This window comes from Crinia signifera, chromosome 19 (assembly GCF_055691185.1).
Source record: "Crinia signifera chromosome 19, ASM5569118v1, whole genome shotgun sequence".
NCBI lineage: Eukaryota > Metazoa > Chordata > Amphibia > Anura > Myobatrachidae > Crinia > Crinia signifera.
In genome coordinates, this window is record NC_139226.1 from 101,108,106 (window position 1) to 101,120,959 (window position 12,854).

The window sequence follows — 12,854 nt, forward strand, 5'->3', positions numbered from 1 at the left end:
TGTGCTTTTTTCGCCGTGGAGAGAGGTTTTTTTTCTCCAAAGGCGAGCCACCCTATTCAATGTGAAATATTCTCCGTCTTTCTTAGTGATTCTCGCCGTCTCTCTCCGTGAAGAAATTCTCCATCTTTTGATGGAGAGCAGGAATGTGAACTTTTAAACTAAAAGGGTGTTTTTTTTAATTTTGGTGTCAAAAAATCAGGTGTTTTTTTCTGTGGAGGGCCATGTTATTTTTATTCATGTGCCTATAGCACATGAATATATATTTAATTTTTAAAAAAATATTTTTTTACATTTTTTTTTTTTTCTTTTTTTTACACAGTGCAGCCAGCAGGGGGCCGGAGCGCTCGAGCCGCTCATTAGATATTCATATATTCACTGCACCCGAAGCACGTTCGGGTACAGTGAATACTGGGTCCCCCGCTGGCTATAGAGGGGGGCAGCCTGTGCTGCCTGGGTCCCAGGGGGGCCCCCTACCCTCACATATGTTCTGTGGCATCCAGGGAGACTTTAATCTCCCTGGATGCCACGTCCCTGTCAGCTCCCTGCTGCGGACGCTCGTCCGCTGCAGGGGTTAAGACTCGCCGCGAGTGGCGGCGAGTCTTATAAACATTGAATAGTGGCAGCAGGAGAGGCAACGAGCCCTCCAGAACACGGAGAGTGCACGGCGAGCAAAAAAAAATGCTCGCCGTGCACGGAGAATATTACCATTGAATACTGCCCTAAGTCAGTGGGCAGTATTCAATGAGAAAAGTTCTCCGTGTTTTGTGGAGAATTTGTGCTTTTTTCGCCGTGGAGAGAGGTTTTTTTTCTCCAAAGGCGAGCCACCCTATTCAATGTGAAATATTCTCCGTCTTTCTTAGTGATTCTCGCCGTCTCTCTCCGTGAAGAAATTCTCCATCTTTTGATGGAGAGCAGGAATGTGAACTTTTAAACTAAAAGGGTGTTTTTTTTAATTTTGGTGTCAAAAAATCAGGTTTTTTTTTCAGTGGAGGGCCATGTTATTATTATTCATGTGCCTATAGCACATGAATATATATTTAATTTTTAAAAAAATATTTTTTTACATTTTTTTTTTTTCTTTTTTTTACACAGTGCAGCCAGCAGGGGGCCGGAGCACTCGAGCCGCTCATTAGATATTCATATATTCACTGCACCCGTATGCACGTTCGGGTACAGTGAATACTGGGTCCCCCGCTGGCTATAGAGGGGGGCAGCCTGTGCTGCCTGGGTCCCAGGGGGGCCCCCTACCCTCACATATGTTCTGTGGCATCCAGGGAGACTTTAATCTCCCTGGATGCCACGTCCCTGTCAGCTCCCTGCTGCGGACGCTCGTCCGCTGCAGGGGTTAAGACTCGCCGCGAGTGGCGGCGAGTCTTATAAACATTGAATAGTGGGAGCAGGAGAGGCAACGAGCCCTCCGGAACACGGAGAGTGCACGGCGAGCAAAAAAAAATGCTCGCCGTGCACGGAGAATATTTGCATTGAATACTGCCCTTTGCCAGAGATAAAGATGGTTATTCATGCACCAAGTGGTGCACAACTACAGAAAGCTAATTTACAGTGACCGTGAAACACTGACAGAGACGTTATAGCTGCGCACAAGAGAGAAGTAACTTACACTGCAGCAGTAGAGACTCTTGGTTTACAGACCTCAGGGCTAATCTGTCTACAGCGCATTTGGGAGAATACATTTGTTACCAGCTATCTGCATGGGACACTTAATTTAGGGAGGATAACTACAGTCACAATGGGAGAGCCAGATTTAAGCAGTAAAGTATTATATTGTACTGATTGTACTCAAGGAAGAAAGTGGATTTGGCTCAATTTCGAACACAAGTTACCTCAGAAAAGTATGCTTATTGCACTGAGATAGTGACATTATTTATTCACAACTATAACAGTACTGAGGGAAAGCACTAAGTAGTTCTTTCTAGCTACTATTCTGATCCCAGGAGAGAGTGACAGCGTCAATGACAGTACAAGCCTACATGTAGGATACAATATTGCAAAGAGGAGAATATTGCCTTTGGTATTAGAGACCCTGTGGTGGATTACAAATACTTCATAGAAGTTATACACCTATTATTCCCGTACTCACCTTACAGGACTCAGGTGGGCACAGTAGTGACTTAGGAAATCCAGCAACAAACATGTGGAATGCTACAAAATAATCCAAGCACTTATATTTTTTGAACTAGTGTACACTTGCAAATACTAATATTATTGCGCAATAATAATTCAAGGTTAATTAATATCTATTTATTTATTGGAGTTGGAAACTGTTCTATTTCCATTGTGTCTGAAGTGAAATGTGTTATATGTTTTAGCATACTACCTTAGGAATATATAATATTTTTATTACAAGGAGGCATCTCTGAAGTATACTAAGCCAGAATACTCTGCAAACGTTCCATCCAAATAAAACATTGGTGGAGGTTGATGCCCTTGTCTCAGCTATGTCTGATGTGTGTATTTATTTATGTCAATGATATTATTGTTATGTAAAAGAGTTGTAACTTTAGGGGTTACTTAATCTGTCTGAGGGTGATTCCCCAAGTTCGCCCTAATATCATCATCTAAATATTCAGATAGTCGTACCCTATAAAACCAAATCTTGGGGTGGAGGCACTTGATAGCACCTACACATACTCAGTGCAGAAGACAGCGTTACAATTATAATGGCATGCGATGCCCGCGATGGGCGCCGTTCTAGGTAACAAGTACCGCAAAACATATACAATACAAGAAGGGTGAGCATTTTGCGAATTGACAGTATTTTTAATTGTGTTACTATACCGGCCTGTGTATATTTATGTTTTCTTTTTTTTTTATATTAATTTTCCGTTTAGTATATTGTGTTATTGGCTATATCTGATTAGAATCTGAAACTCGCTGAAGCCGTTCCCTCCCAAGCGAAGACCCCCCCCCCCCACCATCATAACGGCCCCTTCCGATCAAATCTGAATCACCTTATAGTTTTTGTTGCTTGCTAATTAGCACAGTACATATCCTGCTGTATGGTCTGGGTGGTACTAGTGAGCTGCAGATCTGGTTTGACCTGTCCATGGCACTTTGCAAAAGGTCAGAATGCAGGCCCATGCAAGTTTGGTTTCCTAGCATAGGACATGCCGAAAGCAAGCTCATGCCCTGGAATTTGTCCTTATATAGCTGACATATTAATGAACAATAGTTCTGCCAAAACATCCTGCTGCTGACACACTGCAATGTAAACATTTGTCAGCAGATAAAGCGATTGTTTCATCACGTCTGTGTATATCTTCTGTACGATTGAAGGTTCATTCTGTATGATGAGTTCATGTCTCCTCTTGTTCTGTGCGGTTTCCTTTCCGACTTTAATGCGTTGCAGTGTCGGACCAATAGTCAAGTCCCCTCGGTAGTATGCGAGGGGATCTGTACGCGGACAAATCCCCTCACATTCGGCCGGATTAAGAGAAGTCATACGATGGTTGCTGACGATCGAATGATCCTGTTGCTGTTCGCTGAAGATGAGGCGGGTGCTGATGTCATGTGATGTCAGCCACTCGCCCCAAGCAGACATCGCCACGCCTGCTTCTACAGGGGAACGCCCCACCATTTTTAGGGGGATGGCCATAAAATGCTGGGCGTTCCCCCGGCGAGTGTGTAAGTCGTTCGCTGCTGGGGCTTGCACATGCGCAGAAATGCGCGTGCGCAAACCTCGACCGTCTGGGCTGTGGCCGAAAGCGGGTCACAGCGATCGATCCTGAATCGTCCCCTTATTGCGTTCCAGTTTTAATAGACAAAGCAGTTTAATATATAAAAGCTGGACATTTTGCCTTCACTTATATGGTTCCTAGTAATGTGTCAGGGGCTCATTACACAAGGTTAGCAGGTTTGTTTTCCTCTTTGTACTGATTGTTTTGATGGTGTATTTTCTGTGTCCATGTGTCAGTAAACAACCTTCTTCTCTGCCTGTCCCTGCAGGGTAATGTGTGTGTGTGACAGCTCCGAGTTAATCATTCTCCCAGAAGCAATGCCTGAAAGAGACCAGGAACAAACTCACAGCTCAGCAGAAGTCCTGAAGAGATTGGCAGAGCCCTTTCCCCTCCTCTGACTGTCTCCATTTAGCAGTGAATGGGCTCGCCCCGTGGAGTGGATTCTCACTGGCAGTCCATGCGACATATGTGATCTGTGCTATATATATATATATATATACACACCTCGGCTAGAACTGGCCTGGCTCTGGCAGCCTTTACATGAACCGCAGGTCTTAGGTCTCTAGGATCTACCCCCTGGACACAAGGCAAGATGGGGACTCAGGGCCAAGGCTATGGCTTCTACAGGACTGTTATCTTCAGCGCCATGTTTGTGGGGTACACTCTGTATTACTTCAACCGCAAGACGTTCTCCTTTGTCATGCCCTCTGTCATGCAGGAGATCACACTGGACAAAGATGATCTGGGTGAGTGATGTTTGTACTGTTACTGTCATGTATGCACCTTGCTCCCTCGCTATAGCAGTACCATCGGTATTTCCATGTGTGTAAGAGGACCGTGTGTGCAGAGCTGTAGCATGTATGCGGCTCTCTGTCATATTCAGGTCCGTTTGCAGCAGCGCTACGTACGGATCGATGTTGTCTTACTGCGCATGCACATTACTGCGCATACGCAGGGTGCATGCACCCATGGCGAACAGTTTGTTCACTGGGTGTATGCACCAAGGGCAGTGGGCAGAGAGCGGTGGGCCATTAGCATATGGGAACGCCCATGGTAATGAGACCGTGGTGCGGGGGGCGGGCAGCTAACATCACCGGATGTCAGCTGCCTGCCCATTTCCTTACCAGTGTGCATGCATTTGTAAGGTTGCTAAGAGCAACATTATATATGCGAGCACCTCCCACATCTTTCGATGGTTGACGACCATCAAAAGATGTGGGAGGTTCTCCCTGGCCTGCGAATAGATGTTACTGTGTAACATCCATTCGCATGCCCTTTGTGTGATCGCGCTTGCGAATGGGTGGCGGCAGCCAACCATTCGCAAGGCAGGGTTTGGTTGATTCACAAGGGTGCGACTTTGCATCCGAGCGAATCAACCAGAACAACCCCCATTATGTAATGTAAGTTCTTGTTTGTCTAACAACACTTGGCACAGCTGCATACATGCTCCATGTCATTTACTAGGTAGCTGGGGACTTCGGCTGCTTGCTTAGTTGTTGCTTTTCTGGGACTGCGTCTCCCTCCCGCAGCACCATCTGTCATGTCACTCAGACCTACAGTACAAGAGAGCGTGTGCCAGTGTGTCACATCCTCAGCATTGTACTTGTTCTATGATGCAGAGATTCCTTATTATACACATTGGGCCTGATTCGCTGCTGCCTTCCCCTTCCCTCCTCGAACAAACGACCGTTCGTTCCTGGGGTTTGCGCATACGCATATTCGCACATGCGCAGTCCATGAACATCGGGAAAGGGGCTGAATTCGGACCCAAACAAACAGGGCTGAATGAGCCCCATTTTCAGATAATGCATCTAACTGAAGACAAATTGATTGTTATTTTTTCTTTTTTTTTTCTTTATTCTGGCAACATTTTCTCCCAACGTGAAGTTGGCGCTTTTGTGCCATTGTGTTTCCTGGGTGCCATTGTGAGACGTTCCTCCAGTCCAGGAAGTGTGGTGATGTTCCCATCATCCTTCATGGTGTCGCTCTCTGCTGTGGTGCTTCTAGCACAGCGTGGTCTGTATTTCAGCCAACCAGACCTGTGTTAAAAGCATCACAGCAGAGGGGCACCACAGGCAGGGAAGAGAAACTGCATGGGTTTTGAAAGATACAGAATGAACAATAGTTTCTTTCCCACCTACCCACACCCTCCTATACGGCTACAGATCTGTAAAAGGCCCCAGGCAGTGATTTGCCCACCACCAGCTTAGAACATACAGCAGGAGTCCTACTGTAATGGTGTAAGTCAGTGCTGGGCGGTAGGACTTGTCTAATATAACTAGAATTATATTAAAGGGAATCTTACTTTTAACCTTGTTGGCATTAGACGTGGCCAAAGCACCCCAGAGACTGATACTGTGGAAGTATGTCTATCAGTGCTAGAGCATGAAGTCGCTTTTGTAATGGCTGTTCTCATTGCTATTCGTAAAACTACCGGGGCACGGGCCGTGCAACTTCATTTTTTACAATGACTGTGGCAGAGGATACAATGAAGGTTTTGTTGCTGCAATAAACATACTTTAATGTGCCCTATGCAGGGTGTTCCTAAGCTGGCCATACGCCTACGGATAATCTCATGGATGTATCCCACTTGTCTGAATGGCCTTTTCCATCCGATCCATGCATTACCAGATTATCTTTCTAAGCAGCAAACTATAAAGATAATCTTTAGGTGTGCGGCCAGTTACTGCAACCCCTCCCCCAGGGCTGCCCTATGCAGAAGGTGCCTTATTCTGGTAAATTCGCACCCTTGCGAATGACCCAAACCTCGCCTTGCAAATGGTTAGCCCGCACCACCCATTCCCACACCGAATAAATTTGCAAGGCTTGCGAATGGTTGCGAATGGTTGTTGTACATGAACATCCATTCACTTGCCAGTAGGAACCTCCCCCATCTTTCGATGGTCGCCGACCACTTGTACATATGAGCGAAGAAATGTAGGGAATTGGGTGGGCAGCTGACATCCAGCTATGTCAGCTGCCCGCCCCCCCCGCACGTGCATCACAAATGCATTAGCATATGTACGTCACATATGTTAATGCCCCAGGGGTATTACACAGCACTTCGACCTGCACTGAACCTGGGTCAGCCCTGCTTTTCCTAGTGGATATCATTAAAAATGGCCATCAACGGCTCATTTTGGGGCTACACCCCCTTTATCGAGAGGAAAACTTGTATCCCCCCAGTCCCCTTTCCTCCCATGCAGCAGCACACAGCATCACCCATGTGCTCCCTCTGCAGCAGCACCACATCTCCCCCTGCAGCAGCAGACCTCTCCCCCTGTGCTCCCCCTTGTAGCAGTAGACATCTCTCCCCTGCAACACCACATCTCCCCCACTCCCCACCTGCAGAAGCAGCAGCACTACATCTCCCCCCCTGCAGCAACAGCACCACATCTCCCCCACTCCCCCCCTGCAGCAACAGCACCACATCTCCCCCACTCCCCCCTGCAGCAGCTCATCTCCCCCTGTGCTCACTCGTCTGTATTGTGGATCACCAGTGAGCTGCCCAGAGCCTGCGTGCTGTGTGTGCGCTCTCTGCTGCCGCTGCCTTCCGCTGACGGGGATCTTCAGCAATGCCACTTCTCCGATGTCCCAACCCATGCTGGAGCCATTTACAGCGCACACTACCCAGGTCCTGACCTGGGTAGGAGTCCCGTGTAAATGGACACGGGTTGACCCCATTTACACCGCCGCTGAACCGAGTCTGATCCGCCGCTGACACAGGTTTTTGCGACGGTGTAAAAAGGGGTATTAGGTACCTGACCTCAACTTCACAATGTTGGAGTTGCTGCAGGCACAGGGCCAGATGCACTAAGCTTCACATGTGATCTAATGCAGAGTGATAAACAACCAACCAATCATCTCCTTCCTGACATTTTTCAAACACAGTCTGTGACATGGCAGGAAGGAGCTGATTGGCTGGCTGTTTATCACTCTCCATTTGATCAATTTTGAAGCTTAGTGCATCTGGCCCATAATATTTCCCTGTCCCGTATGGTGGCTTTGCCCTCGGATAGTGACATACAGGCAAGAAATATTTAACAACATTCACACAATTACGGGCGTAAGGCTGTCCCCGTCCATCCTATACCTCACTATGGCATACTATTGCAGATGTACGGAAACATACTTTCTGTCTAGTTAGAGCCAATTGGAGTATCCCATAATGGTTGTCATCCACAGTGTTTAAAATATTGTGAACAAAATCTGCCATGGCCCCGATGCCCCCCTGTAGTATATGGGCAGCTTGTACTGATTGCTCAGGGCCTGGGCTCTGACACCTCCTTATAGTTTAGCAAGTGCACCATGCTCTGATTTCCTCTTCTCATATCCTGTTCCCTTACTCCCTGCAGAATGCCAGTCTGTCTGTGATGCCTGGTCTCCTGTATGAAGTAATGCTGCAGAATACCAGTCACACTGTCATTGTGTCCTCAGTGCCACTTTCAGCTGCATGTGTCTAATTCAGCCTCTCTGCCCTCCTGCATTGACAAATGTAATACAATCTGTTAAAAATGACTTTGTGTGTGTGTGTGTGTGTGTAAGCTTCCCTCATGTGGTCGACCATTCCACTATACCACAACCCTTTAATTGGCACGTGCCCGATTACTGTGTAAGAGCAGACACAACAGGTCATTGGGGGATTGGGTGAATCATAGGATCAGCAGTGTCTAAAGTCCCATGCACGCTATATATTGATCACCATATACAGTAACTCAGAAAGGGCTTCCTGAGTGACATTGTGTACAATATCGCCTAGTGTGTACACTCCATATCATTAACGATGTGCCATCCCGCACTTAACGACCACCTCCCTCATCCAATGATGCTCAGACAAGGGAGCGCTCGTTAGCGGCGGACATGCTGCAGCCGCCACATGATCGTCGCTTTCTTACATCCCCATATTGTCTGAATTGCAGCTGCGCACTGCGGGTCTTGATGAATGGCTGATACATGCAGAGACAAAACCTTGTACTTTGTCCTCACTTTTAATTAGTATTTGAAGTGTGTTTCCAAGGCCTCGCATGGTGTACTTAGAGTGCTGCTATAAAATGCAGTTAGACAGTTCTGAGTGTCTATATTGGTGAGCGCTACAGCCAGCATTCATTGTGGGATCATTTGTCACACATTGTGGTCTATGTACAGATCTTCTTATTATTTTTTGGACTATGCTGCATAATAATATCCATGAGTATGAGTCCCCCAACATCTCTGTACGTTCTCTCCACCCCAGTGCTGCTTAGCTGTCTCCCTGCCCCCGATGTTATCTGTGATCACCTTCAACACTGGGAGCCAATCACTAGCTGACTGGTGAAGAGGTGACTTGTCGTCTGTGTTCTGCCGATGTAATATAATAAATATATATATATATATATATATATATATGGTATACATCTATGTATTAATCGTTGTCTGAGCCCAAATTAAAGGTCCTTCTCCATATATTTTCTGAAAAATATTGGCATTGTAATGGTGTGCTTCGTTTCGGGGTTGTGTGACAAAAACGCCTGCCAATTACCCTGCTTCCCCACTGTGTTCTGCAAAGTGTGGAGGTTGGTGTACTCTCCCTGTGCCACTGCTGGGTGACCTGGAGCATGTTACCTGCTGGTGGTCTGGGCAGTTATTTACAGGAATACTACCTAAGGGGGTGAAAAGGGGTAAAATGTTCCTCCCAGTAAACCTTTGCCCATGTGAAACCACTCACAGCATTATCCTTAATAAGTGTAATGCGCAAATGCCATATTTTTCGCCTATCATTTTGTGTATAGTAGTTGTGTATTATAAATAAAGAGCACTTTGGCTGATTTTGTGTTGCTCATGTTTTTTACTGATGTCCCAATGACAGGTAGTGCAGCAAGCATGTCAAGCTAAGGAGAATAGCAAATATAGTGTTGCTTACAACAAAATATGCCACATTTTTATATATATATATATATATATATATATATATTTTTTTTTTTTGTATAGTTGTATTGCATCTATATACACCTGCAGTGATAGCATCATGGATTCCCCCTCCAGTTTTATGACACAGGCATTAGACCCTACTGTAGATGACATAATAAATGATATGCACGATAACGACTAGTCATAATTACATTGATGTGTTTATTGTGCAATGTGTACACACTATATCGTTAACGAGTCACTAGCGAGGTCCTTTGATGACTGTACATGCAGCTCAATTTCCACCATTGTCATTGACGACTAGGTGCGTATGGTTTGGTGTGTAAACTATGAACGATGTCATTTAAACCAGGTAGAAATCCAACATGTTGGTAAATATCTGACATCGCCTGTATATTGTTGGTCGTTTGTGAAAATGATGTGTGTACGCACGATATCGACATTTGCCCGGGACTCTGGGAAGCCCATGGGAAATAATCAGCCGATATTGTTCATGGTGCACGTTGTCTAGTGTGAGCACAGCATTACATGTCACTGCATGTCAAGTTTATGTTGTAACATCGTAATCTAACTTTTTTATATTTACCATGTCATCATTGAGGCATACTAATAAACCAGGCTTGTATTAACCCCTTCCTGACACAGCCAGTTTTTGCCTTCCTGACAGAGCCCTTTTTTTCAAATCTGACATGTATCACTTAAGTGGGGATAACTTTTTTTTGCTTTTACTTATCCCAGTGATTTTGAGATTGTTTTCTCGTGACACATTGTACTTCAAATTAGTGGTAAATTTGGGTCGATACAGTCTGTGTTTTTTTGTGAAAAATACCAAAATGTCGTAAAAAAATGGAAAATTTAGCAATTTGCAAAATGTAAAATTTTCTGCTTGTGAGACAAATAATTATACCACTCAAAATAGTTAATAACTAACATAGACCATATGTCTACTTTATGTTTCCATCATTATTTCAACTTCCTTTTAATTTTTTTGGACACTAGGAGGCTTACAATATGAATAGCAAATTCTCAAATTTTCAAGAAAATTTCAAACACTGATTTTTTTAGGGACCAGTTCAGTTCTGATGTGACTTTGAGGGACTTGTATGTGAGACACCCCCATAAATGATGCCATTTCAAAAACTGCACCCCTCACAGTATTCAAAACAGCATTTTGGAAGTTTGTTAACCCTTTAGGTGTTTCACAGGAATTAAAACAAAGTGTAGGTGAAATTTCAAAATTTCATTTTTTTTGCAGATTTGCAATTTTAATACATTTTTCTAAGGAACACAGTAGATTTTACTAGAGAAATGTGACTAAAAATTGATTCCCCCAATTCTTTTGTTTTCATAAATATCCTATATGTGGCCCTAGTGTGCACGTTGACCAAACCACAGGCTTCATAATAGAAGGAGCACCTACTTGATTTTGGAGCCTCCTTTTTATGAGATTATTTTTTAGGCACCATGTAGGTTTCTAGGCACCATAAGATGCTAAAAGTTAGGAACCCCCCCACAAGTGACCCCATTTTGCAAACTACACCCCTCATGGAATTCATCTAGGGGTATAGTGTACATTTCAAACCCCCAGGGGTTTCACCAATTGTGGTACAACTGGGCAGTGAAAATGAAAAATTAAATTTTTTACACAAAAATGCAGTTCTGGCTCAAAATTTTTCATTTTCACAAGGAATGAAGGAGACAAAGCACCCCAAAATCTGTGCCCCAATTTCTCCCGAGTACGGCAATGCCTCACATGTGACCAAAAAAATACCATTTGGGTGCATGGCAGGACTCAGAAGGGAAGGAGTGATTTTTGGATTTTGCAGCTCAGATTCTGGTGGAATGTTGGTGGGTGCTATGTCGCATTAGCAAGACCCCCCAAGCACCAATACAGTGGAACCCCCCCACAAGTGACCCCATTTTGCAAACTACACCCCTCAGGGAATTCATCTAGGGGTATAGTGTACATTTCAAACCCCCAGGGGTTTCACCAATTTTGATACAACTGGGCAGTGAAAATGAAAAATTGCGCTCGCCACACTATTATATTCTCACACCACGCCGACGTGGATAGTAGGGCATGAAAAGGTCGGAGGACGCGTACCGCTGCGCTCGCCACGCTTCGGGTTGGCGTGGATCGTGGGGTGGCGTTAAAAATTGGGGGGGACATTTAACGGTTAATTGGCCCTATTTGGGCTGTGTGGCCCATTTTACATTGATTTCTATGCCCAAATCGGGTCCATTGAGGCATTTAAGTGTAAAATCGCGGTCAATCAGGCTTTTTAACATTGTTCCCTATGGGAAAATCGCGGTAATCGCGGTCATCGCGGGCATCGCGGCCATCCCGATTTACCCGCGATGCCCGCGATTACCGCGATTTTTACCCACGACGACCGCGATTTCAATCGCTGGCGCCGTTCTAGGTAAAGAGTACCGCTTTTTCTCCTTCATACCTTCTGAAACTGAAGCAGTTCTGGCTCAAAATTTTTCATTTTCAGAAGGTATGAAGGAGAAAAAGCACCCCAAAATCTGTGCCCCAATTTCTCCCGAGTATGGCAATGCCTCATATGTGACCAAAAAATACCATTTGGGTGCATGGCAGGACTCAGAAGGGAAGGAGTGATTTTTGGATTTTGCAGCTCAGATTCTGGTGGAATGAATGGTGGGTGCTATGTGGCATTAGCAAGACCCCCGAAGCACGGTGAAATGATGAACCTAATAATCCATAGATGTGTGGTATATTTCTAAACACTCCTTTATACATAGGCCGGGTTTGTCGGGGCAAGTTTCACAGTGGAAAATAGTTTCCTTTCTTATTCCCTTTTTATAGCAAACTTTGCACCTTTTTTGTGTCCTGCCCTTTCTTGCAGTGGAGGGGATTTCGTTAGGAAAATGCTGCCCTGGTACAATACGGGGGCCAGTACTAGAAGTACTGGGGCCCTCTGCCTGCTGGTTCCCAAATATTAGGCCCTTTATGACTTCCTCTTGAAAGTGCATAAATGTCCCCCTCTGGCTGGTAGAACGGAATAGCACGTAAGCGTTATACAGTGCCATCTGGATGATATACACGGCCAGCTTCTTGTACCAGATTTTTGTTTTCCGCAGGGCACTGTACGGCTTCAGTACCTGATCTGAAAGATTCACTCCGCCCATGTACCTATTGTAATCTAGGATACAATTAGGTTTTGAGGTGTGGGTACTGGTACCTCGTACAGGGATGGAGGTGGTACTGTCTCCATGAATTGTTGTCAG

The 12,854-nt window shown here is 45.1% G+C and overlaps 1 protein-coding gene across 5 annotated transcripts in view; it reads left to right on the forward strand.

Annotated features, from left to right (window-relative positions):
- Positions 1-12,854, forward strand: part of SLC37A4 (solute carrier family 37 member 4) — a 51,051-nt gene that overhangs the window by 19,205 nt on the left and 18,992 nt on the right. For all 5 annotated transcript variants that reach the window (XM_083163031.1, XM_083163030.1, XM_083163032.1 and 2 more), the window contains exon 2: positions 3,964-4,441. In XM_083163031.1, the coding sequence (XP_083019157.1) occupies positions 4,288-4,441 (154 nt within the window). In that variant the 5' untranslated portion in view covers positions 3,964-4,287. The remainder of the gene's footprint in view (positions 1-3,963; positions 4,442-12,854) is intronic.